The following is a 26,647-nucleotide window of genomic DNA, read 5'->3' on the forward strand; positions in this document are numbered from 1 at the left end:
TAAAGAGTACTACCTCTGAGTAGGGTCTGTTTTATAAAATTTGTGGGACATCATTTCACCTAATTTTTGGTTCTCATATGCTAATAAATTTTACATTTAATTGTAAGAATGAACCAGACACTGGAATATGGGGATACTTTTCTCTCTAATTTTAACAGTTTTGCAAGAGTCATTTATTTGGTAATAGTGAGGGAAATGAGGGCAAAATTTAGAATGTCATCCTTCTTACTAAGAGAGCAGAGGAAATGTTTTCAGAAGTCACGTGGTGGCTGGCAAGATGGCTGAATAGGAACAACTCTGGTCTTCAGTTCCTAGTGACATCAATCCAGAAGACAGGTGATTTCTGCATTTCCAACTGAGGTACCTGGCTCATCTCATTGGGACTGGCTAGACAGTGAGTGCAGCCCCAGGAGGGCGAACTGAAGCAGGGTGGGGTGTCGGCTCACCCAGGAAGTGCAAGGGGTCGGGGAACTCCTTCTCCTAGCCAAGGGAAGCCATGAGGGAGTGTGCCATGATTAGTGGTGCACTCTGGCCCAGATACTATGTTTTTTCCCACGGTTTTTGCAACTTGCACACCAGGAGATTCCCTCAGTACCTACACTACCAGGGCCCTGGGTTTCAAGCACAAAAGTGGATGGCCGTTTGGGTGGACACTGAGCTAGCTGCAGGAATTTTTTTTTCATACCCCGGTGGTGCCTGGAATGCCAGCAAGACAGAACCATTCACTCCCCTGGAAAGGGGGCTAAAGCCAGCGAGCCAAGTGGTCTGTCTTAGCGAATCCCGCTCCCACAGAGCCCAGCAAGCTAACATCTACTGGCTTGAAATTCTTGCTGCTGGCACAGCAGTCTGAAGTCGACCTGGGACACTCAAGCTTGGTGGGGGAAGGATATCTGCCATTACTGAGGCTTGAGTAGGCCTTTTTCCCCTCAAAGTATAAACAAAGCCACTAGGGAGTTGGGACTGGGCAGAGCCCACGCAGCTTGGCAAAGCCACTGTAGCCAGACTGCCTCTCTAGATTCCTTCTCTCTGGGCAGGGCATCTCTGAAAGAAAGGCAGCAGCCCTAGTCAGGGGCTTAATAGATCAAACTCCTATCTCCCTGGGACAGAGCACCTGGGGGAAGGGGCGGCTGTGGGCGCAGCTTCAGCAGACTTAAATGTTCTTGCCTGCTGGCTCTGAAAAGAGCAGTGGATCTCCCAGCACTGTGCTTGAGTTCTGCTATGGGACAGACTGCCTCTTCAAGTGGGTCCCTGATCCCCATGCCTGCTGACTGAGAGATACCTCATATAGGAGAGCTCTGGCTCGTATCTGGCAGGTGCCCCTCTGGGACAAAGCTTCCAGAGGAAGGAACAGGCAGCAGTCTTTGCTGTTCTGCAACCTCCGCTGGTAATACAGGCAAACGGTGTGGAGTGGACCTCCAGCAAACTTCAGCAAACCCGCAGCAGAGGGGCCTGTTATAAGGAAAACTAACAAACAGAAAGGAATAGCATCAACATCAACAAAAGGGACGTCCACACAGAAACCCCATTCAAAGGTCACAACATCAAAGACCAAAGGCAGATAAATTCACGAAGATGAGGAAAAACCAGCGCAAAAAGGCTGAAAATTTCAAAATCCAGAACACCTCTTCTCCTCCAAAGGATCATAACTCCTCACCAGCAAGGGAGCTAAACTGGATGGAGAATGAGTTTGAAAAATTGACAGAAGTAGGCTTCAGAAGGTGGGTAATAACAAACTCTTCCAAGCTAAAGGAGCATGTTCTAACCCAATGCCAGGAAGCTAAGAATCTTGAAAAAAGGTTAGAGAATTGCTAACCAGAATAACCAGTTTAGATAAAAGCATAAATGGCCTGATGGAGCTGAAAAACACAGCAGGAGAGCTTCATGAAACTTATACAAATATCAATAGCCAAAATGATCAAGCAGAAGAAAGGGTATGAGAGATTGAAGATCAACTTAATGAAATAAAGCATGAAGACAAGATTAGAGAAAAAAGAATGAAAAGGAATGAACAAAGCCTCCAAGAAATATGGGACTATGTGAAAAGACCAAACATGTTTGATTGGTGTACCTGAAAGTAATGGGGAGAATGGAACCCAGTTGGAAAATACTCTTTAGGATACTATCCAGGAGAACTTCCCCAACCTAGCAAGACAGGCCAGCATTCAAATTCAGGAAATACAGAAAACACCACTAAGATACTCCTCAAGAAGGGCAACCTCAAGACACATAATCATCAGATTCACCAAGTTTGAAATGAAGGAAAAAATGTTAAGGGCAGCCAGAAAAAAAGGTTGGGTTAACCACAAAGGGAACCCCATAAGACTAATAGCAGATCTCTCTGCAGAAACCCTACAAGCCAGAAGAGAGTGGGGGGCAATACTCGATATTCTTAAAGAATTTTCAACCCAGAATTTCATATCCAGCCTAAGCTTCATTAGCAAAGGAGAAATAAAATCCTTTACAGACAAGCAAATGTTGGGAGATTTTGTCACCACCAGGCCTGCCTTACGAGAGCTCTGGAAGGAAGCACTAAATAAGGAAAGTGAAACCAGTACCAGCCACTGAAAAAACATATTAAATTGTAAAGACCATCAACACTATGAAGAAACTGCAACTAACAGGTAAAATAACCAGCTAGTATCATAATGACAGGATCAAATTCAGACAAAACGATATTAACCTTAAATGTAAATGGACTAAATGCCCCAGTTAAAAGACGCAGACTGGCAAATGGGATAAAGAGTCAAGACCCATTGGTGTGCTGTATTCAGGAGACCCATCTCACATGCCGAGACACACATAGGCTCAAAATGAAGGGATGGAGAAAGATTTACCAAGCAAATGGAAAGAAAAAAAAAAAGCAGGGGTTGTAATCCCAGTCTCTGTTAAAATAGACTTTAAACCAATAAAGATCAAAAAAAGACAAAGAAGGGCATCACACAGTGGTACAGGGATCAATGCAACAAGAAGAGCTAACTGTTCTAAATATATATACATCCAATATGGGAGCACCCAGATTAATAAAGCAAGTTCTTAGAAACTTAACGGAGACACTTAGACTCCCATACAATAATAGTGGGAGATTTAACACTCCACTGTCAGTGTTAGATCAATGAGACAGAAAATTAACAAGGATATTCAGGACTTGAAGTCAGCTCTGGACCAAGCAGACCTAATAGACATCTACAGAACTGTCCACCCCAAGTCAACAGAATATGCAGTCTTCTCAGCACCACATCACACTTATTCTCAAATCGACCACATAATTGGAAGTAAAACACTCCTCAGAAAATGCAAAAGAACAGAAATTGCCACTGATCTCACAGAAATACAAATGAACCATCAGAGAATACTATAAACATCTCTATGCAAATAAACTAGATAATTTAGAAGAAATGGATAAATTCCTGGTCACATACACCCTCCCAAGACTAAACCAGGAATAAGTCGAGTTCCTGAATAGACCAATAACAAGTTATGAAACTGAGGTAGTAATTAATAGCCTACTAATCAAAAAAAGCCCAGGATCAGTCAGATTCACAGCCAAATTCTACCAGAGGTACAAAGAGGAGCTGGTACCATTCCTTCTGAAGCAATTCCAAATAATAGAAAAAGAAGGACTCCTCCCTAACTCATTTTCTGAGGCCAGCATCATCCTGATACCAAAACCTGGCAGAGACACAACAACAAAAAAATTTCAGGTCAATATCCCTGATGAACGTCAGTGTGAAAATCCTCAATAAAATACTGGCAAACTGAATCCAGCAGCACATCAAAAAGCTCATCCACCACGATCAAGTTGGCTTCATCCCTGGGATGCAAGACTGGTTCAACATACACAAATTAACAAATGTAATCCATCACAAACAGAACCAATGACAAATGCCACATTATTTTCTCAATAGATGCAGAAAAGACCTTTGATAAAATTCAGTACCCCTTCACGTTAAAACTCTCAATAAACTAGGTATTGATGGAACGTATCTCAAAATAATAAGAGCTGTTTATGACAAACTCACAGCTAATATACTGAATGGGCCAAAGCTGGAAGCATTCCCTTTGAAAACTGGCACAAGACAAGGATGCCCTCTCTCACCACTCCTGTTCAACATAGTATTGGAAGTTCTGGCCAGGACAATCAGGCAAGAGAAAGAAACAAAGGGTGTAATAGGAAGAGAATAAGTAAAATTGTCTCTATTTGCATATGACATAATTGTATATTTAGAAAACCACATCATGTCAGCCCAAAAATCTCCTTAGGCTGATAACCACCTTCAGCAAAGTCTCAGGATAGAAAATCAGTGTGCAAAAATCACAAGCATTTCTATACACTAATAACAGAGAGCCAAATCGTGAATGAACTTCCATTCACAATTGCTACAAAGAGAATAAAATACCTAGAAATACAACTCACAGGGATGTGAAAGACCTCTTCAAGGATAACTACAAACCACTGCTCAAAGAAATAAGAAAGGGCACAAACAAATGGAAAAACATTCCATGCTCATGGATAGGAAGAATCAATATTGTGAAAATGGCCGTACTGCCCAATGTAATTTATATTCAGTGTTATCCCCATCAATCTACCCTTGACTTTCTTTACAGAATTAGAAAAAAACTACTTGAAATTTCATATGGAACCAAAAAACAGCCTGTATAGCCAATGGAACAGAACAGAGGCCTCAGAAATAACACCACACATCTACAACCATCTGATCTAATTAAGCTAAAGGGCTTCTGCACAGCAAACGAAACTATCGTCACAGTGAACCTGCAACCAACAGAATGGGAGAAAAGTTTTGCAATCTACCCATCTGACAAAGGGCTAATATCCAGAATCTATAAGGAACTTAAATTTATGAGAAAAAACCAACCTCATCAAAAGTAGACGAAGGATATGAACGGACACTTCTCAAAAGATAAATTTATGCGGCAGACAACCATAAGGAAAAAAGCTCATCATCACTGTTTATTAGAGAAATGCAAATCAAAACCATAATGAGATACTATCCCATGCCAGTTAGAATGGCAATCATTAAAAAGCAGAAAACGACAGATGCTGGAAAGGATGTGGAGAAATAGGAACTCTTTTACATTGTTAATGGGAATGTAAATTAGTTAAACCATTGTGGAAGACAGTGTGGAGATTCTTCAAGGTTCTAGAAACACATACCATTTGACCCAGCAATCCCATTACTGGGTATATACCCAAAGGATTATAAATCATTGTACTATAAAGACACATGCACACATATATTTATTGCAGTACTTTTCACAATGGCAAAGACTTGGAACCAACCCAAATGCTCATCAGTGATAGACTGGATAAAGAGAATGTGGCACATACACACCATGGAATACTATGTAGCCATAAAAAAAAGGATGAGTTCATGTCATTTGCAGGGACATAGATTAAGCTGGAAACCATCATTATCAGCAAATTCATACAGTAACGGAAAACCAAACACTGTATGTTCTCACTCATAAGTGAGAGTTGAACAGTAAGAACACATGGTAAGTAGCTACCTAAGTTAAAACACACACACACACACACACACACACACACACACGGATGCAGGGAGGGGAACATCACATACTGGGGACCGTTGGGGAATGTGGGGGCTAGGGGAGGGATATTATTTGGAGAAATTCGTAATATAGATGATGGGTTGATAGGTGCAGCAAACCACCATGGCACGTGTATCCCTATGTAACCTGCATGTTCTGCACATGTATCTCAGAACTTAAAGTATATATATAAAAAAAAAGGAGTCACCTATCAGGTTTTAGGTTTTTTTTGTTCATGTGCATCAGAAGTTTGCTGTGCATATTGGGCAGATACTCTGCCCTCTCACCTCTTTTCTCATTCACTTCAGTTTTTTTCTTGTGAAGTATTTCCTTGTGGTTATCAGTATAGGCACAATGAAAGTAACTTTTAGTAATTAAAATTTTAAAGTTCTGTCATCTGCTGAACTAAATTTTTGTTTTTGTTTTTCAGCATTGGTTGGATGGTACGAAAAGCATCAAAAAGCAAGTGAAAAGTAAGTCCTGAAAAATTGTGTGTGTGGGGGAAAGAGGAAATAGACTATATTAGAAATTCTGATTCCTAATAGGACATAAGAAATTATGTTTCAGATGAATTTTTTAGCATTTTCATTTTCTAGAAATCATTTTATTTTGATACACTGAGCCACTCCCCAAGTTACATAGTCTTGATACTAATCTAGACTCGGCAGTACTGGGGTTTAACTTTCCAGGAGAAAACCTTGCAGATTGCAAATGGGGTTGACTTTCCCCAAAATGCTTAACTGTTATTTGCTAATTATTTATGTTGGAATTTTCCTGTTTGGCCTTGTTTGTTATATGTCCTAATATTGAAAATATTTCGAGACTTTGTTATAATATTTTAAAATTAAGAAAAATGAAACAATTCACTTAAAATGTTAGTGTCATTCAGAGAGAAAATACCATTGTTTATCCATTATCCAACTTGACTTTTTATCAGAGTTTTTAGGGCATCTCAACTCTTGTCTCAAAATAATGAGATCACTGAAATTATAGAAGTTAGTGAACTAGCTGAAATGAATTTGTGTGGGAAGATTCACTATGAACAGTTAATAACATAGGCATTTCTCAGTTCTTTCAAGAAAAACAGCTTAGCAGGTTTTCAGGACTGTTAGATTGCACAGTCAAGACTTTCATTGGATGCATTTGACCCTGAACTGTTAGAATTAGTCTAGAGCTGTCTGTTCTTTGGATGAGAGATGATAGTTGATAGTAATATACTCTATGAGGCTTTGGTACATTAAAAAAAATCTAATTGATCTTTTTGTGTCAGGTTTAAGCCTATGATCTAACCTGAAGCAATGCCACAGAAACCTGATCTTTTGTCTCACTCCAGTAGATTTTTGGCCAATTTTCTGTCTGAAAAGTATTAAAAGTATTACTTAAATAGTCTATTAAAACCCTTTTTTTTTTTTTTTTTAACGACAGTTGGTTCACCTTATTGTCTGCATCTTCGAGTTAAGTTTTATTCCTCCGAGCCAAATAATCTTCGTGAGGAGCTAACCCGGTAAGAACACTGTCTAGAATTGTGCCGGGGTATTTTGATAGTTTTGAAAGATTGTCGTTATATTGTTTCCAATTTATAGTCAGCTAATAAAATGGATTTCTGGCCCCTGGTAACAAGACCTCAAATAATAGAATTTTATTCTGGGACAGTGTTTTTTAAGTGTATGATTCTTTTTCTTTATCGTTTTCAAAATAAAGTGTTGGTTCCTTAGCATCCTCCAAAGCTGACTAGTGAGTTGTTTTTTTTTTAAGTGTCGCTCTCAACTCAGAAATTTTAACAGGATTGACATGTTTCAATACATTGCAATATTATATTTATCGATGTTGAAAATAATCTTCTTTGGCCACAGGGAGTTTATTCAAATTGGCACCCAACTTTCTTTACTCATTGAAATGCCATTGATTAATGAAAAACATTAGATTTTGGTTTGAATAGTTTTGAATAAACCTTATGCTATATATACTTATTTTAATTTTATCCTGCCTCCTTTATATTTATTCATGGTCTCTATCATAAGTTCGTGACTCCATGTACACATACTATTTACTAAATGAAAAAGTTGAGCTTTTGAGTTCCTTTAGAAGGGTTTCCTCTAGAACACCTTGACAATGAGATTGTAGCTATTATCTGTAATTATATCCTTCATAAGAAGGATAAGAAGTAGATGTCTTATCACATAAGAAGATGTCTTATCACATAAGAAGTAGATGTCTTGCTCTGTTGCCCAGGCTGAAGTGAAATGGCATGTTCTCAGCTCACTGCAACCTCTGCCCCCCACTGGGTTCAAGCAACTCTTCTGCCTCAGCCTCCTGAGCAGCTGGGATTACAGGCATCTGCCACCACACCCAACTAATTTGTGTATTTTAGTAGAGATGGGGTTTTGCCCTGTTGGCCAGGCTGGTCTTGAACTCCTGGCCTCAAGTAATCCACCCACCTCGGCCTCCCAAAGTGCTGGATTATAGGTGTGAGCCACAGCACCGAATCTATAATTAAGAATACTTCTAAGATCTAGTGTTAGATCAGTAGGGTGACTGTAGTTTACAATTATGTATTTTACATTTCAGAATAGCTGTAAGAAAATAATTCAAATATTTCTGGCATAAAGAAGAGACAAATATTTAAGGTGATGGATATCCCACGTATCCTGACTTGATCCTTAAAAATTATATAAATGTATTCAATTATTTTATGTATCCACAAACTATATACATCATTTATATATTAATACAAATAATTTTTAATAAAATAATACTTCTTAAATTAGAAGGGTAGGATTTTTTTCACAGTAGACTGTGCTGTTGGGTTAAATTTGTGCCTTTCATTTTTCTTAGGTATTTATTTGTTCTTCAGTTAAAACAAGATATTCTCAGTGGAAAGTGAGTATTAGTTATTTAAGGATCAATGCACATTTCCTTGGGTGGTTGAAAAATTATTTAACAAGTTTATAGTTGCGAAAGAAATGATCAGCATAAAGCATGTATTATTTTCGTTTATCTTAAAAGCGAAGGTTATGAAATTGACTTTTCTAACAAGCTTGTGTTTTGGCCTTAGATTAGAATGTCCCTTTGATACAGCAGTGCAATTGGCAGCTTATAATCTGCAAGGTAAGCGGTTCTTATGTTTACTGTTAAGACTCAAGTATAATCCTTTTTTGTGTGTTTTTAGTTAAAGAATTTCAGAAGATTCTAATTATGTGCAAGGAAAGAAACAACACTGTTTTTGTATAAACTTCTGTCAGTGTCCAATTCTGACTTTTACTTGTTTTAGAACATTGCCTTCTTTTTCTTCTCTTTAATGTAATTCCTCCCTTCCCACCTAAAGTGTTGAAAAGTCATAGTCTACCTATTAAGTCAGTAAATGTTATGATGGGGCCTTCGGCTAACTTTTTCCTTAAAAGAAATGCAGTTATGTATGAGTAAATTGTTGCTGAAGCCATATAGTTTAGCAGTTCTTTCTCTCCAAGCCCACATTTTGTTCAGAAATAACCACAGATGAGTACATACATGTTTGTGCATTGTACAGGTTTTTTCCTGCTGCTTCCTCCCACCAGTTTTTTTAATTCCTTTCAGTTATTTTTTTAGGATTAATAATTTTAAATTTTGGAAGACAGGGACTATATTTTACATTGATATATTGTATCATATTCAGTGTATATCAGTACTATTCTTTTTTTTTGAGATGGGGTCTCACTCTTGTCACCCAGGTGGCTAGAGTGCAGTTGTGTGATCATAGCTCTCTGAAGCCTTGAACTCCTGGGCTCAAATGATCTTCCTACCTCAGCCACCTTAGTAGCTGGATCTAGAGGCCATCATGCGTGGCTAATTTTTGTGCTTTTTTTTTTTCCCCAAAGATGAGGTCTTGCTATGTTGCCTAGGCTGGTCTCAAATGATCTTCCCACTTCAACCCGCAAAAGTACTGTGACTATAAGCATGAATCACCATACCCAGCCTAGTAATATTCTTAATAGTTGCCAGTTAATTGTCTTTTAATAATTGCTAAATTTTTTCATTTATTCACTATAAGGTCAGAGGTATTTCTTTACGGAAGTCTAGAAAGCAGTTTTCAAAGGCTAAGCACTGAGGTGTGAATACATTAAGAGAAAGATATGTAATTAAAAATACACTACCAACAATAAACATGAGATATATGTGTATGACTGATATGCCAGATTCACTTTTGGAGAATTGTCTGAGTATTATGAATTTCTGTAAGAAATTCCTAGGAAAGAATCTTTCTAATCTTAGCAATTTTCATTAATGAAATGGTTTTTGAAGAATTTAGCAGGAAATACATATAACTTTTTGAAACTTCTGTTTATAGCTGAACTTGGTGACTATGATCTTGCTGAGCATAGTCCTGAACTTGTCTCTGAGTTCAGGTTTGTGCCTATTCAGACTGAAGAGATGGAACTGGCTATTTTTGAAAAATGGAAGGAATACAGGTATCTGGCATTTGACTATACTTTCTTTAAAAATCATAACAGTTATTTCATATTCATTTTCTTCTATTTGTATCCTTGGTATAGAATTTATTTTATGTTTATTGTTATTTTAAAAATCATTGTTTTAAATTTCAGAGGTCAAACACCAGCACAGGCTGAAACCAATTATCTAAATAAAGCCAAATGGCTAGAAATGTATGGGGTTGATATGCATGTGGTCAAGGTAAGCATGTGGTCAAGGTAAGCATGTGTTGCGATGCTTTTTTAAAAATTTATTCTTTGGAGATTCACAGTGACCGTGGAATGTTTCAGTATGAGGGAGGGCATGGAGTTTGCATAAGCTAGCACTGGGTACTTTGGATGTATGGTTAAATACTGAATGACTAGAATCTCACAGAAAGGTTCATTACAAGAAAGAAGAGAAGCAATCAAATCCCTAACAAGGTATTTGGTTCTTTTAAGCTGTTTTTTTTTCCCCTATAAAAATGATTTTAAGATTTTGAGCCATTTTTCTTTTAAATTCCTATTACATGTCTTACACTGAGTAGGCTCTGTTAAAATAATTCAGAATGCAAAGTTGAAGAGTTATAGCTTAAAGATTTTGATAAACTGTGCAACAGCTTTGTAGTGATTTATTTCTAGTTTAACTAGTAACAGTTTTCCAGAAAGGCAGTTGTATTAGTCTGTTCTTGCACTGCTATAAAGACATACCTGAGACTGGGTAATTTATAAAGAGGTTTAATTGGCTTATGGTTCTGCAGGCTGTATAGGCTTCTGCCTCTCTGTAGGCCTCAGGAAACTTATAGGGGAGAGTAAAGGGCAAACAGCCACATATTTACATGGCTGACAGCAGAGAGAGCAAAAGGGGAGGTGCTGCACCCTTTCAAACAACCAGATCTCGTGGGAACTCATTCACTACCATGAGAACAGCAAGGGGAAAGTCTACCTCCATGATTCAGTCACCTCCCACCAGGCCCCTCCTCCAACACTGACGATTACAATTTGACACAAGATTTGGGTATAGACACAGAGTCAAACCATATCAGCAGTCTTTTCCAAAATACATGATCTAAGTCGTACGTAGAATATGGGAAGAATGTGGAAACAGCTTTCTTTGTAGTGGGAGTGTGGCTACACACTTTCAATGAAGATACACTCTAAAACTCTAATGTTTCAATGACTAGAAATTAAAATATATGCTTAAATTTTTCTGAGAATGTTATTTTGGATACTCTAAGTGTTGAAAGCATCTCATGTATTAATATTAGCCTGTATGTAATTAATATAATTTAATACAAAAATTAAATTTAAAAGTTGTGTGAAAATGTGAAACCTGTTTTATACAAGTAAAGCTAACACATTTTTCTCCCCTTACATTAGGCTAGAGATGGGAATGACTACAGTTTGGGACTAACACCAACAGGAGTCCTTGTTTTTGAAGGAGATACCAAAATTGGCTTATTTTTTTGGTAAGCAAGAGTTATTGTCAAAGATACTTACTGTTGTTTTGGTTTTCAATGAGTAAAAACATTTATATAAAGTTAATATGTAAACTAGAGTTTGGAAATTAAATAGTTGTGAAAAACTCGTCAGTGAGAAGCTACTGTCTCCTGTCACACTTTTACGTATCATTATTCCCACTCTTCAGAGGCAATTATTAAAACTCTTCTAGCTGTATTTCCCATTAGTTTCAAAGTGTACCACAAAATACATCTAAATACAAATATTTTATGTTTTTATATGTATCAGATGTTCACATGGCCTTCATGTAGTCATGTCATCATTTTTAATATTTATTATTCCACAATCCCTTTACTCCCTGTGGTGTAAGAGGAAGATACTAATATTTTTGTCCCTTCTTTCAGCTGTACTCCTTATACTGTTACAGCTTTTAAAAAGTTCATATTTTTAAGTTACATTTATGTTTTACTTTTACATCAAGGATAGATTTTACTTGAATTTCTTGGCCATAATTGAGTCCATCAGGTTTTGTCTGGTGTTCTAGAAGCTGAGAATCAGGGTAGTGTTTATAATAATATGTTTGTATCAGAACTAGTATAGAGCTTCTGTGTATACTTGTGTATACTAGACAGGGACTGTTAGTGCAAAGCCCTCTGGCATCAAACTCAAATTCTGACATACCCAGTTACTTTAAACATAGCCCACTAAGTATATTTTTAGCTATTTCTGCTTTGTGTATCCCATGAAACTTCCCCCTAACATCTACTAAACACAGATCAGGCAAGCTCTATAGATTAAAGGACCCCAAAATCACTGCTGCCTTTCTGAGCTCTCTGACCCAGATCCCTGGCGCTTAACTGCTGAATGCCATCCTAGGCACTTAAGCCCCCCTCTCAGATTCTCCTCTCTCCTGAGAGTTTCCTTGCCCTCTTCCCTATCTGGGTGGTAGCTTTGCAGCTGCTGTCTCTGGAAGGTCACCTGCTGTGAAGGACCACCCCCATTAAGCAACCCTTTCCAAACACTGCTCAATAAAGCCTGTTATGCTGTACTTTTTCTTGATCAGCTTGGAAGTCCTGGAACTCACAACTGATATTATATTTCCTTTCTGTTTAGCTTTTTGTTTTTGTTCTAGAGTTCTTGGCTCCCCCATCTCACACACCCCACACATCCCTTTAAATGACCTGCCTTTGTCTTCTCCTCAAGCTTTTTTTAAGTTATCAAGGGCTGCATTAAATGATTCTTCTGTTCGCATTGGAACTGTTTGCTGTTCAGGTTGCTCTCCAGCTTTTATCTTGAGACTTCCCTTTCTGGTGTTCTCAGCTAGGGTCCTGTGTGGTCCTCCCATGGCTTCCTTTTTCTTTGCCCCCCTCCCCGCCCCGCCCCGCCCCAATCCCCGCCCCAACCCCCCACCAACTGTCTTAAGTAAAGGAAGTAACTGCCTAAGAAAAGTAATTTGTTTAAATCCTTAGATGACTTAAAATGATTTTTTGTCTTTTATTTTTTCTTGATAATTAGGCTGAGAATAGAATTTTAGGTTGAAAATTATTTCCCTCAAAAAATTGAAGGTAGTATTTCATTTAGTTTTGCATCTGAGTGTTCCTCTTAGGGACTCTTTGAGAGACTTGAGTTGAACACCTTTACAGTTGTCCCTTGTTGGGTGAGGAAGCTGGAGCAATTATTTTCCCATTCCTTGAGAGTTAAATCCTCTCATACTTTCAGCTTATCCTGAGGGCAGATGGAATTTGCTTCCAGGCCTAAGAATGCTTTAGGCAGAGAGAAAGCACCTTTTGTACCTTTTCATAAGATTGTCTTGAGAGTTAATTAATACTTGTAAAACACTTAGAAGAATACTTAGGGCAGTCCTGGTGGCTCACATCTGTAATCCCTGCACTTTGAGAGGCCCAGGCCAGGGCTCACTTGAGGTCACGAGTTCAATACCAGCCTGGCCAACTTGGTGAAACCCTGTCTCTACTAAAAAATACAAAGATTAGCCAGGTGTGGCGTGGTGGCATGCACCTGTAATCCCAGGTATTCTGGAGGCTGAGGCAGGGGAATTGCTTGAACCCAGGAGGCGGAGGTTGTAGTGAGCAAAGATCATGCCACTACACTCCAGCCTGGGTAACAGAGTAAGATTCTGTTTCCTTTCCTTCTCCTGCTGTTATTTATTTATTAATTATTTTTTTAGTAAAGCTCTTGTAAACAGGTTCTCTTTTATGTGTATTTTATATAAGTTATATTTAAGGATTAGTGAGTGGGAGTGACCATCACATTGTCTTGACATTCATAATTTATAGAAATACAGAGTTCAAATGTGGTATAGGTGGTTTGGAATTTACAAGTAGGGAGATACAGTTGGAAAGCGGGCCATAAAGTAGGTTAAAAAAATTAAAGTTTATTTCCTCAAACCAAAATTCCTGTTGAAAACAGAGTTGAGTCTGGTTACAGTGGCTCATGCCTGTAATTCCAGTACTTTGGGTAGTGGATTATTTGAGCCCAGGAATTTGAAACCAGCCTGGGCAACATAGCAAGATGTCATCTCTATAAAAAATAGAAAAATTAGCCGGTGTTGTGGTGTGAGTAAGGCTAAGGCAGGAGGATTAATGAGCCTGGGAGTTCATGGCTGCAGTGAGCTATGAACACACTACTACACTCCACCCTGTGCAACAGAGTGAGACCCTATCTCAAACAAACAGAAAGAATAGATTTGAAGACCATCATCAGTGTTTTTCTTTATGCCGTTTTTAAAGCTTTATAGTCATTCCTATGTCTAGTTCCTGTGCTGCTCAGCTTTAACACTGAAACAGTTTTACCTAGGCCTAAAGAATCTCTTAGACCATAATCGAGACCTATCAAATACATAGATTTCTTTGTTTTCTTTTTCCTTAATATTTTTAAGTTTGATATGTGCAGCCTCAATTTTGTCAGAGATACTGATTTTGAAATATGTACTGTGTTTTTCTGTTACCCTGTCTTGTAGATGAGACTTTTTGATGGGCATTACAAATTATGTTTACCCTCCTGTCAGTTTTTAATTCAGGAGTTAGATGGTCAAATGTGTTTCAAATAAAAACATTTTTTTTTCATATTTAGAGAACATTTATTTGTAATTTGGGTTTTATTCTCATATTTTATTATAGGCCGAAGATAACCAGATTGGATTTTAAGAAGAATAAACTAACCTTGGTGGTTGTAGAAGATGATGATCAGGTAGGAATAAAATTATATTACTTGTTTAACAGTGACAGTATTATGTGGTAACTTCTTTCTCTAAAAGAGGGAATATATCTCGTTTTTAAGAGCCACAGAATAGAAACAGTATAATTAATGCTTTAAATAATTTCCTTACTTGGGTCATACCATCCTAAAAATACGGTTTTCCACCCTTAGGATGAAAAATAATGTAAAAGCCTCTTTTTGTTTCTTCATTGATAATATATCTGAGGTGTATAAAAACTTACATTTAAGTGACTTTTTTTTTAAGACAGGGTCTCTCTCTGTCACCCAGGCTGGAGTGCAGTGGCACAAACATAGCTCACTGCAACCTTGACCTTCTAGGCTCAAGTGATCCTCCCGCCTCAGCCTCCTGAGTAGCTGGGACTACAGGTGCATGCCACCATGCCTGGCTAATTTTTTCATTAATTTGTAGAGACAGAGGATCTCACTGTGTTGCCAAGGTTGATCTCAAACTTCTGGCCTCAAGTAATCCTCCCACTTTGGCTTCTGAAAGTGTTGAGATTACAGGCAGGACAGACCAACTTGATCTCTTTATTAACTGATCAAAAATATTAATCAAAAAGATCTACCTAACCGCACTGTAACTGATACAAAGTAATCTTTAATTTAAAACCTTTTGAATTAAAGATTACTTTGTATCAGTTACAGTGCGGTTCTTTTTTTTTTTTTTTTTTTTTTTTGAGACAGAGTCTTGCTTTGTTTCCAAGCTGGAGTGCAGTGGCGTGATCTTGACTCACTGCAACCTCCACCTCCCAGGTTCAAGCAATTCCTGTGCCTCAGCCTCCCTAGTAGCTGGGACCACAGGCATGTGCCACCATGCCCAGCTAATTTTTTTGTATTTTTATTAGAGACGGAGTTTCGCCATGTTGCCCAGGATAGTCTTGATCTCCTGACCTTGTTATCCTCCCGCCTCAGCCTCCCAAAGTGCTGGGATTACAGATGTGAGCCACGGCGCCCAGCCACAATATGATTCTTAATTGGTACATGGATGGATGCACACGCGTTGTTCTTAATGAAAGAAGCCAGATTTAAAAGATTATGTATTGAATGATTTCATTTATATGATACTTTAGAAAAGGCAAGAAGAATTTTGTTTTATGCAAAATAATACATTTTAACATATACATACAGATATAGATAAAAGCAATTTGAGCAAAGTAGTAGTTGTTTCGTCTAGATAGTATGTACATAGGCATTCAGTTTTTCTGTATGTTTAAAAATTTTTATAACGATGAGAAGATTTTTTTTAAATCCATTCTTTTTCGTTTTCCTCTCCTAGGTAATTTCACTGCTATACTTTTCCTGTTTTAAAATGTCTTCTGTGTTTTTGTTTTGCTTTTTTGAGGTGTAGTCTTGCTCTGTTCTCCAGGCTGAGTGCAGTGGTGTGATCTTGATTCACTGCAACCTCCACCCACTGGGTTCAAGTGATTCTCTTGCCCCAGGCTCCTGAGTAGCTGGGATTACAGGCATGCACCACCATGCCTGGCTGATTTTTGTATTTTTAGTGTAAATGGGATTTCGCCATGTTGGCCATACTGGTCTTGAACTCCTGACCTCAAGTGATCCTCCCGTCTTGGCCTCCCAAAGTGCTGGGATTACAGGTGTGAGCAACTGCACTTGGCTCTTCTATGTTTCTCTTCCAGCTTTTGTCATATGCAGGCATCTTTTAAACATATTTCCAGTCTATTTATAATTTATAATTCACTTTTTCATTATCATTAGTAATAATAATTCATTTTGGTTGTACCTGTGTGAAATGCAACAAGCAATAGGTGAAGGTAAAAGCATTGGATTTTCCCTTTTCATGGAATTTTATTGTTTTAAATTTCATCTTCTATTAATAGATAGAGATGTTAACATTTGGTCATGCTTGTTTTTGTATTTCTGTGGGACATTTTCTGTTCATGTTCTTTTCTGTTGGTCCCATAAAAGTGCTATAGAAAAATGTGAGTGTAAATTCCAACGTAAATACTAATAAATGAAAAGCTGAGATTAGGTGAGTATTACCCTGCATTGTGATAGTAGCTCTCCAGTTATTTGCTGTCATTGTTTTGGATATATGTGGACCTAACTGAATATCATAATAACTGGGGAAAAGAATAAGACTGTAGAAATTATTTAAGTTAAAGACTCCTATACACCTAGTATCCTTTTTTCCCCCAAGTTTTTGAATATGGATGTTAAACTGATCACTTTTCTCTAATAAGAACATCTCTGTTGGTAAATGGTCTTTGAGTTTATGCATGAAAATTTAGTAGGTTTTTATCAATATTAGTAAAATAAAGGAACAGTAGAGTTTATCAGAAGCTTGATTGTGTCACTTTGGTGCTGCTTAATGGGAGGCACTGCTTACAATCAGTAGATCTTGATGTTCTATTTTGACTCTGAAGTTGTTCACATAGGAAATAGTGATACTGAGTGCTTATGTCCTAGGTATAGTGGTAGACTTTTTATTTTATCAAGTTGAATGAGAAATATTTCATATTCTTAAGGAAACTTTAGTGTAGTAAAAAGTGTCCAATAAGTAGATAAGCTTTTGTAACAGTGCAGTAAATGGTAAACTAGGAGCACATAATAGACAAGTCTGCAAAAATATGTAGCCATGTATACTTTTAATGTCACTTATAATATTGACACAGTCATTCACTAAAATGGTATGTAGCCAAGAAAAATAATTATTGATTATAAGAAGAACTGCATGTTATTATGAGTGAGTGTTTGGTACAGTAGTATTTTTATCTCTGGGTGTTTAAAAATATGATTATACTTTTGTATACGGGAAAGTTTACATAGGTTTTTAACTGCTGGAGGTATTCTTACAGGGTGATTTCAGATGATTTTGGTTTTTCCCCTTGTTTATGTTTTATTAAGTGTATAATTCTTTTTTATTTATTTATTTTATTTTTTAGTCTTTCATATGGTTTTATTTTCTTCCTTCAACCATAATAATATGATATCCAAATTTTGTCTTAACTGGTGGGTCTGTAAACACAGGCTTATCCATCCCACTTACAGGCAAGGCAAATGCTGCTTCTTGAAATGGTCCTACCATGGACCCTCTGATCATCCAACCCAAGTCACCCCCTTGCTTGGCTTTATCTTCACTATATTGTGTGACCACTTCATTGACTCTCATCCCAGACTTTAACTTTTCCATGGCTTCCATGATTTTGCCATGTTTTTCACATAGAATGTGTCTGACCTTTACTGCATTGCCACCACCTTTGGGACCTTGAGCCTTCTTGTCAGCACTGTCACTCCCAGAGGCTGCTCCCCCTTTCCCTGCTTTTCCAGAACCACTTTTTCTTTTGGGCAGTATATTGGAAACTTGCTGTTGAACTCTGACAAGTGTGTAATTCTTATATAGGACACGGAATGGGAGATAAATAGGCTCCCAGTACTGATTTGTTAGGTTCTATTTTATTTCATTATAATTTTCTTTTCTTTTCTCAACTTTTATTTTAGGTTTGAGGGTGCATGTGCAGGTTTGTTACATGAGTAAATTACATGTTGCTGGGGTTTTGTTTACAAATAATTGTATCACCCAGGTTGTGAGCATAGTACCAAAAATAGGTGACTTTTTAACTTCCCACCCTCCTTCCTCAGGCAGGTTCTGGTGTCTTGTTCCCATTTTTGTGTCCATGTGTACTCAATATTTAGCTCCCATTTATAAGTGAGAACATATGGCATTTGGTTTTCTGTTCCTGCCTTAATTCACTTAAGATAATGGCCATCTATCTGCAAAGGATATGATTTCATTTTTTATGACTGTGTAGTATTCCGTCATATATACATACCCTTGCTTTTTTTCCAGTCCACTGTTGATGATTGTCTAGGTTGATTCTACATTTTTGCTGTCATGAACACTGCTGTGATGAACTTAGAGGTCCATGTGTCTTTTTCAGTGCTGTGATGAACTTAGAGGTCCATGTGTCTTTTTGGTAGAAATATTTAAAATCCTCTGGATATATATACCCAGTAATGGGATTGTTTGGTTAGATGGTAGTTCTGTTGTAAGTTATTTGAGAAATCTCCAAACTGCTTTACACAGTGGCAGAACTAATTTACATTACCATCAGCAGTGTATAAGCATTCCTGTTTCTCCCCAACTTTGCCTGTTACTTTTTGACTTTTTAATAACAGCCATTCTGACTTCTGTGAGATAGTATCTAATTATTTTGATTTGCATTTCTCTAATGATTAGTGATGTTGGGCATTTTTCATATGCTTATTGGCCATGTGTATGTCATTTTTTAACTGTCCTTTGCCCATTTTTTAGTGGGACTGTTTGACTTTTGCTTGTTGATTTGTTTAAGTTGCTTATAGATTTTGGATGTTAGACCTTTGTCAGATGCATAGTTTGCAAATATTTTTTTGCATTCTCTGGTTGTCTGTTTACTCTGTTGATAGGTTTTTTTCTCCCCCCACCCCACCATGCAGGAGTTCTTCAGTTTAATTAGCTCCCACTTGTGTATTTTTGTTTTTGTTGCAATTGCTTTTAGAGACTTCATCATGAAATCTTTGACAAGGTCTATGTCCAGATTGTTATTTCCTAGGTTATTTTCTGTTTTTTTTTTTTCTTTTTTTATAGTTTCAGGTCTTGCATATTTAAGTCTTTAATGCATCTTGAGTTGATTTTTGCATATGGTATAAGGAAGGGGTTCAGTTTTCCTCTTCTGCATATGACTAGCCTGTTATCCCAGCACTATTTATTGAATAGGAAGTCTTTTCCCCATTGCATGTTATTGTCTACTTTGTCCAACATCATATGGTTGTAGATGTGTAGCTTTATTTCTGGGTTCTCTAACTCATTTCATTTGTCTGTGTGTCTGTTTTTGACACCCTGTTTTGGTTACTGTAGCCCAATATAGTTTGAAGCTGAGTAGGGTAATGCCTCTGGCTTTCTTTTTGCTTTGGATTGCTTTGGCTATTTGAGTTCTTTTGTTTCGTAGGAATTTTAGAATAGTTGTTTTCTAATTCTGTGAAAAATGACATTGATAGGAATACCATTGAATCTGTAAGTTGCTTTGGGCATTATGGCCATTTTAACAATATTGATTCTTCCTGTCCATGCGCATGGAATATTTTTCTATTATTTGTGTCATCTCTGGTTTCTTTCAGCAATGTTTTGTAATTCTCATTGTAGAGATCTTTAACCTCTCTGGTTAGCTGTATTCCTAGGTATTTTATTACTTTTGTGGTTATTATGAGTGGGATTGCATTTTTAATTTACTCTCAGCTTGGATGTTATTGATCCATGGAAATGCTATTGATTTTTTTTTTTTACATTGATTTTGTATTCTAAAACCTTACTGAAGTTAGGCCGGGTGCAGTGGCTCACGCCTGTAATCCCAGCACTTTGGGAGGCCAAGGCGGGCAGATCACCTGAGTTCAGGAGTTTGAGACCAGCCTGGTCAACATAGTGAAGCTTTGTCTCCTAAATATATAAAAGTTAGCCAGGTGTGGTAGTGTGCGCCTGTAGTCCCAGCTACTTAGGAGGCTGAGGCACGAGAATTGCTTGAACCCGGGAGGTGGAAGTTGCAGTGAGCCGAGATCATGCCACTGTACTCCAGCCTGGGCAACAGAGCAAGACTCAGTCCAAAAAAAAAAAAGACTTTAAGATTTTATAGAATTGTTTTTCTGTTTTTTGGTGAAGGTATGGTGATCTTAGGGCCATTTTTTTTGGTCAAAAATCATATATTGCTTCACTCACTGCAGACCAGAAAGAGAAAGATAAATAAGCTTTTTTGATCTCTGCCTTTGGAGAGATCATTGATATTAAACATCAATGTCAAAATCAGTGTTTTTGATGATGTGGAATTTGACCTATTCTCCTTATTTCAGACTTGAAAAAATACCTATCATGGTTTAGTGTATAAGAATAGCAGCAATGTATTACATTTTTTATAGGCCCCCAAGCAGCTGAATTGAGTTCGTTAATATTTCTACATAGGTTTTAATAACCTAGTTTACATTTACTTAATACAGTTAATAATTGAAAACATATGACAAGCTATAAAGGGGGAAAAATATTTCTTCTGTTTTTCTTCTGTACAAGTCACCAGTGTTACTTATTTCAGCAGTTTTAAGCCACACTTTTTTTTTTTAACATCTCTGAAAAAATATTGGTATACATCTTACAATATGCCTTACCTTAAAATCATTCACCTGGCCACAGTTGTGACATTTAGTTATCGTTGCCTGCACATGAGGAACTTGTCATAGCAAATTACGTTGCATTCGATTTATTTTTAGTACTATAGGTGTTAAGTTTAATTGCTGTTTAAAATGCCTTCAACTGTTTTCACTGCTAAGTGCAGTGGCTCATGCGTATAATCCCAGCACTTTTGGAGGCTGGGACAGGAGCATTGCTTGAGCCCAGGTGTTTGAGACCAGCCTGGACAATGTAGTGACCCCATCGCTACAAAAAAAAAAAAAAAAGGCACTATGATTCAACATTCAAATGAAAAGTTATTCTTAAGGCAGAAAAAGCATTCAAACAGATCTGTGGTGTGTAAATTTGCAAGCTTCATTTATATTGTGGCAAGTAGTTGTATTTGGCTCATTCTTACTATTTCATTTAATGAATAGACCATAATTATCTGTCCATTCTACTGTTGCTGGACATTTGGATTGTTTCCAGTTTTCACCTATTAAAAGTAGTACATTTTTTGGCCAGCATTTTGGAAGGCCAAGGCAGGATCTCTTGAGGGCAGGAGTTTGAGACCAGCCTGGGCAACATAGAGCCCCCCATCTCTACTAAAAATAAAACTCTTAGCCAGGCATGGTGGTGCATGCCTTGTAATCCCACTACTCGGGAGGCGGAATCAGCAGGCTTGCTTGAGCCCAGTAGTCCAAGGCTGCAGTGAACTGTGATTGCACCACTACACTCCAGCCTGAACAACAGAGGAAGACCCTATCTCTTATAAAAAGAGTGCTGTCTATTCACAGTAGCAAAGACATGGAATCAACCTAAATACCCATCGGTGACAGGTTGGATAAAGAGAATGTGTGTGTGTACACACACCATGGAATACTATGCAGCCATAAAAAGAATGAGATCATTTCTTTGGCTGGAACATGGATGGAGTTGGAGGATATTATCTTTAGCAAAGTAGTGCAGGAACAGAAAATCAAATACCACATGATCCCACTTACAAGTGGGAGCTGCATGATAAGAATTTATGCACACAAAGAAGGCAACAACAGACACTGGGGTCTATTTGAGTGGGGAGGGTGGAAGGAGGGAAAAGAACAGAAAAGATAACTAACTGAAATTTAACTGGGCTTAGTACCTGGGTGATGAAATCACATGTACAACAAACCACGATGACACGTTTACTTATGTAACAAACCTCTTGTATCCCAAATCTAAAATAAAAGTTAAAAAACAAAAGAGTGCTGTTCAGAACACAAAGGCGTGTGTGAATTTAGCTTTTGTAGGTACTGCCAAACCTCTTTCCAAAGTATTTAATACAAGTTTATACTCCCACCAGCAGTGTATGAGCATTCCATTAGTTATTGGTGTTTTCTTTTTTTTTTTAAGCTAATGTTTGTAATTCTTTTTCATTTTAGCCGTTCTCGTGGAGTAGAATGGTGGTTTTAGTTTTTGTTCCCCTAATGACAACTCTGCTTTAGCACTTATTTATGTATTTATTGGATATTTGGTTTGAATATCTTTATGAAATGCCTACTCAAATCTTTTGCTCATTTTTCTATTAGTTCATGTGCCTTTTATTCATTGAAAAAATTCTTTATATGTTCTGAATATTCGTTCTTTGTCAGATATTAGTATTGCAAGTATCGTCTACTCCTTGGCTTGCCCTTTTTCCACCACTTTTATTTTTAGTTGACATGTAATAATTGTACATATTTATTGCATACAGAGTGATATTTTGATACATATATACAATGTATAATGATCTAATCAGGGTAATTAGTATAGCCATCTTTACTGTCTTAGTAGTGTCTTTAAATAACCTGAAAGCTACCAAGAATTATAAAATAGATAACCATTTTGTTTATGATCTAGAGTTATCATTTTTTACATTTTGCTTCAGATCTCTTTTAGAAATAGATAAATACAATTACATATGCAAATAAATAGTAGCAACTGAAGTTTGACCCCCTGACTACCTACCCTCTTTCTTCTGGTACCTGGTCACCATTTTTGGAGGGTATTATTCTCATGTATATTTTGTAACTCTTTCCAAATATTAATACATATTAGAATTGTTTCAAAAAGTTTCATAATAATATATATTTGCAGCTTGCCTTTTTTATCTAAGCATGTACCTTTGTAGATCTAACATATATATATATGCTATTGTGTAATATGAATAAACAGTAGCACATTCATTCATTCATCATTTATTCAATCTCTCTGTCTAAGTTTTTACATATGCCACTATTTACTTGACCATTTCTCCTTTTTTGGACATTTAGGGTTTGGCCCAAGTTTTACTGAGGAATATATGTCTTCATATATAACTTTTGATGTTTAGAAAATAATTTTCCCCAGAGAGACAGTATAACTTAGTTGTTAGAGGTGTGTGTAGATTCTAGAGCAAGACTAATGGTTAAGTTCATTTCTGGTTTCCTTTCTTAATAGCTTTGTGACTTTGGGCTTAATTTCTTTGAGCCTCAGTTTCCTTATCTACGAAATGGGGCTAATGATCATATCTAGTCATTGGGATAATTTATGTGAAATCCTTAGAAAAATTCGCATATGAATGTTAACTATTATAATTAGACTCCTGGGAGTGTGGTTACTAGGACACAAATGTGAGCATTTTTTGGGCTATTGATACATACTGCCGCTGATATGGTCCTTCAAATTATAATTATACAGTTTTCCCAAATAATGGCAGATGAAATCTCATTTTATGTCTTTCTGACAAATGAGATCATGTAAGTAGAGGGGAATAATTCTAAGGAATAATTTTGTATTGGCTGAGAAAATGAACAACTTGATTTCAACTCTGCCCTTATTATGTCGATACTATAAAGAGTGTCTGAATTTCAGGGAGCACACTAGACATTCATAGATGGGTTTGTATCTCAGAAATAGGAGACATGACTGTTTGACCTAGTAATTATCTCTTTTTATATACTTTTCTTTTTCAGGGCAAAGAACAGGAACATACATTTGTCTTTAGACTGGATCATCCAAAAGCATGCAAACATTTATGGAAATGTGCTGTAGAGCATCATGCCTTCTTCCGCCTTCGAGGCCCTGTCCCAAAGAGTTCTCATCGATCAGGATTTATTCGACTGGGATCACGATTTAGATATAGGTTAATTTTAATAGCTGTTTTCTCTTTGTTTCATTGCATACAGTCCCCAAAATTTAGACCAACCTTCTCATTTTTACAGATATGTTAACTAAGGTATAGAGAAATAAAGTGGTTTGCCAGAGCCTTCTATTGACCAAAATAAAATTTAAAAAGTGGTATTGTTATTTCTTGAATAGATGGAAAAACAGTAATTGTATAATGGCTTTTATATCCTTCTTGACCTTAACTTTATATATTAATCCACTCCCAATTTATCTGTTTAACAAGAGTTTTATGGACTCTCCACCCAACCACTGGATACCATATAGAAAAGGATTTCTTGCACTGAATGGGATATTAGTCTGGATGAATGTTTAATTCATCCAGAGGTTGAATTTGTGGTTCTGTATAAACCTGAAGTTCATTATTCTTATGACTCCTTATTTGTTGTCATGAGTTAGAAATGTTTTGGTTTACCAGACCGTGGATTACTGGTCGTGAGTTTTCTGCATGCCATGGAAATCAGTAAAATAGTATTTAAAGAAGGAACGGATAGTACCAATAATGTGGCAAGTTGACTGTGTGGAATTAATAGAAGTAGCATTCTATTGTACTTATAATAAAAGTGAGGAGGCATTTTCTGAACAGAATTTAAATGGAAATTAAGGAGAATAAGCCAATAGTCCTAAAAAACATTTCTGGAAAATTATACTGAAAAGTGTACATCACAATTAGAAAAGGTAACTTAAAATGTTCTTTTGATTACATACTTTGTACTGAGGAGTGTAGATGGGAAAGAGAGGGAGTTTCTATAAAAGGACAGATATTTCAAACTTATTTAATGTGTACTTAGGTGATATGCATGCTTATGAGAAAATAAAAAAACGTAATCTGTTGCATATTTCACAAAAACCTAGACTGAAAGAATGATATGATATGATAAAGAGAGAAATCAAGACTATTTATTAGTAGTTGTTCCTGTAGGATGAAGTTTAGGATGATTCTTTTAAGGAGAACCTGAATGTAGACTGTCTTATTTGTGTCTGTTTTTATTACTGAAGACCTCAAATTTATTTTGCTCTTGTTGTTATGCCTCATTTAGTGGGAAAACAGAGTATCAGACCACAAAAACCAATAAAGCAAGAAGATCAGCATCCTTTGAAAGAAGGCCTAGCAAACGATATTCTAGACGAACTCTACAAATGAAAGGTGAAGTGCAACCCTGTTTCAAAGGATTATTCTTCCTTGACAATTAATTATGTGCTGGTGTTGTTTACATAAGAGGAAGTTACCTGAATCATCTTCTTAGGTCTGTTCCAGTCAACTAAAGTACTTTTATGGCAGAATCAATTTCATGGATTACACAGAGAAAAATTACCTGTATTATTAGCAGAGATTAAACTTTATGTTAATCCCAATTCAAAAATGATAGTCTAAGATTATGTTCAGTTTCTGTATACAAAACTGTGTTTCTGTACAGCAACATATTCTCTCCCTTTTTGATTTGTAGATCTCATTCTAAAACATTCCTTAATCCCCTTAGGAATTTTTAAAAACATTATCCTTTTTTTTTTTTTGAGGTAGTCTCACTCTTTCTGCCCCTGGTTGGAGTGCAGTGGCGTGATCTCAGCTCACTGCAACCTTCGCCTCCCAGATTTAAGCAATTCTTGTGCCTCAGCCACCTGAGTAGCTGAGATTACAGGCTTATGCCACCACTCCTGGCTCATTTTTGTATTTTTAGTAAGACGGGGTTTTGCTATGTTGACCAAGCTGGTCTTGAACTCCTGACCTCAAGTGATCTGCCTGTCTTGGCCACCCAAAGTAATCCAAAGGATTACAGTCATGCCTCGCCAAAACATTGTCTTGTGATGAATTTTTTTAAGTAAAAATTATTTCATACTGTATTATAATATTAAGGATTCTGTTAAATATTATTTTAAAATGTAATCCTCAGTGTTATACATAGCCATTTCCTAATTCCTAAGTGTTACTTGCTGATTAAGATCAATTATATAAGAAAAAGCATTGTTTACCTTGAAAAATAAATTAAATCTTGTGTTTAGTTTTAAACTGAATTTATATTAAAATGCAAATTTAATTTTAAATATTTCCACTGTCAGAGTCATCATCAGTTTTCCAAAAACAACTGTAATGATTTGTTTTTGGGCAGTATTGACTTAAAAAAAAAAAAAAAAGTCATAATTTTTGGTGTGGCTATGAATTAAATATACAGCTTTAAATGAAACCATTTTAATTTGTGATGATTTTAAAACCCTAAGTTTCCTGTTTTTTCGACTGATGGTAATTCATAATCAGTCAGCTCACTCTGGAGGCTTACAGATGGTGCTGTTTAAAAGGAGGAGATATATATGCATTTTATTGCTTTATTTGAAAAATGAAAATAATTGCCGTTGTTGACTTTAGTGGTGTGAACCCCAAAACACTTTGATGAATTGAAGGTTTTTAGATTTATGGTTGGGGCCAAGTGTGGTGGCTCACACCTTTAATCCCAGCACTTTGGGAGGCCAAGGTGAGAAGATTGCTTGAGGAGCCCACAAGCTCAACTCTCAGGAGTTTGAGATCAGCCTGGGCAACCATAGTGAGACCCACCCCTATCTCTACAAAAACATGAAAGACCCTTTCTCAAAGAAATAAATTTATGAT

The 26,647-nt window shown here is 36.8% G+C and overlaps 2 protein-coding genes across 6 annotated transcripts in view; one reads left to right on the forward strand and one right to left on the reverse strand.

Annotated features, from left to right (window-relative positions):
• The window catches only part of EPB41L5 (erythrocyte membrane protein band 4.1 like 5), a 141,117-nt gene that overhangs the window by 35,331 nt on the left and 79,139 nt on the right, over positions 1-26,647 (forward strand). For all 5 annotated transcript variants that reach the window (XM_012468373.2, XM_012468374.2, XM_012468376.2 and 2 more), the window contains exons 4-13: positions 5,999-6,041; positions 6,994-7,072; positions 8,404-8,448; positions 8,624-8,676; positions 9,893-10,013; positions 10,149-10,236; positions 11,394-11,482; positions 14,612-14,681; positions 23,835-24,004; positions 25,086-25,192. In XM_012468373.2, coding sequence (XP_012323796.2) covers positions 5,999-6,041; positions 6,994-7,072; positions 8,404-8,448; positions 8,624-8,676; positions 9,893-10,013; positions 10,149-10,236; positions 11,394-11,482; positions 14,612-14,681; positions 23,835-24,004; positions 25,086-25,192 — 865 coding nt within the window. The remainder of the gene's footprint in view (positions 1-5,998; positions 6,042-6,993; positions 7,073-8,403; positions 8,449-8,623; positions 8,677-9,892; positions 10,014-10,148; positions 10,237-11,393; positions 11,483-14,611; positions 14,682-23,834; positions 24,005-25,085; positions 25,193-26,647) is intronic.
• LOC135276955 (peptidyl-prolyl cis-trans isomerase NIMA-interacting 4-like) lies at positions 17,619-22,876 on the reverse strand. Its single transcript, XM_064382235.1, has 3 exons — positions 22,849-22,876; positions 22,064-22,079; positions 17,619-18,049 (listed from the first exon to the last, which is right to left on the reverse strand). Exons 1-3 carry the CDS (start codon positions 22,874-22,876, stop codon positions 17,632-17,634), a joined length of 462 nt encoding a protein of 153 aa, XP_064238305.1. The 3' UTR covers positions 17,619-17,631.

Source organism: Aotus nancymaae, unplaced genomic scaffold, assembly GCF_030222135.1.
Source record: "Aotus nancymaae isolate 86718 unplaced genomic scaffold, 86718_ANA_hifiasm-v0.15.2.pri h1tg000029l, whole genome shotgun sequence".
Classification (NCBI taxonomy): domain Eukaryota; kingdom Metazoa; phylum Chordata; class Mammalia; order Primates; family Aotidae; genus Aotus; species Aotus nancymaae.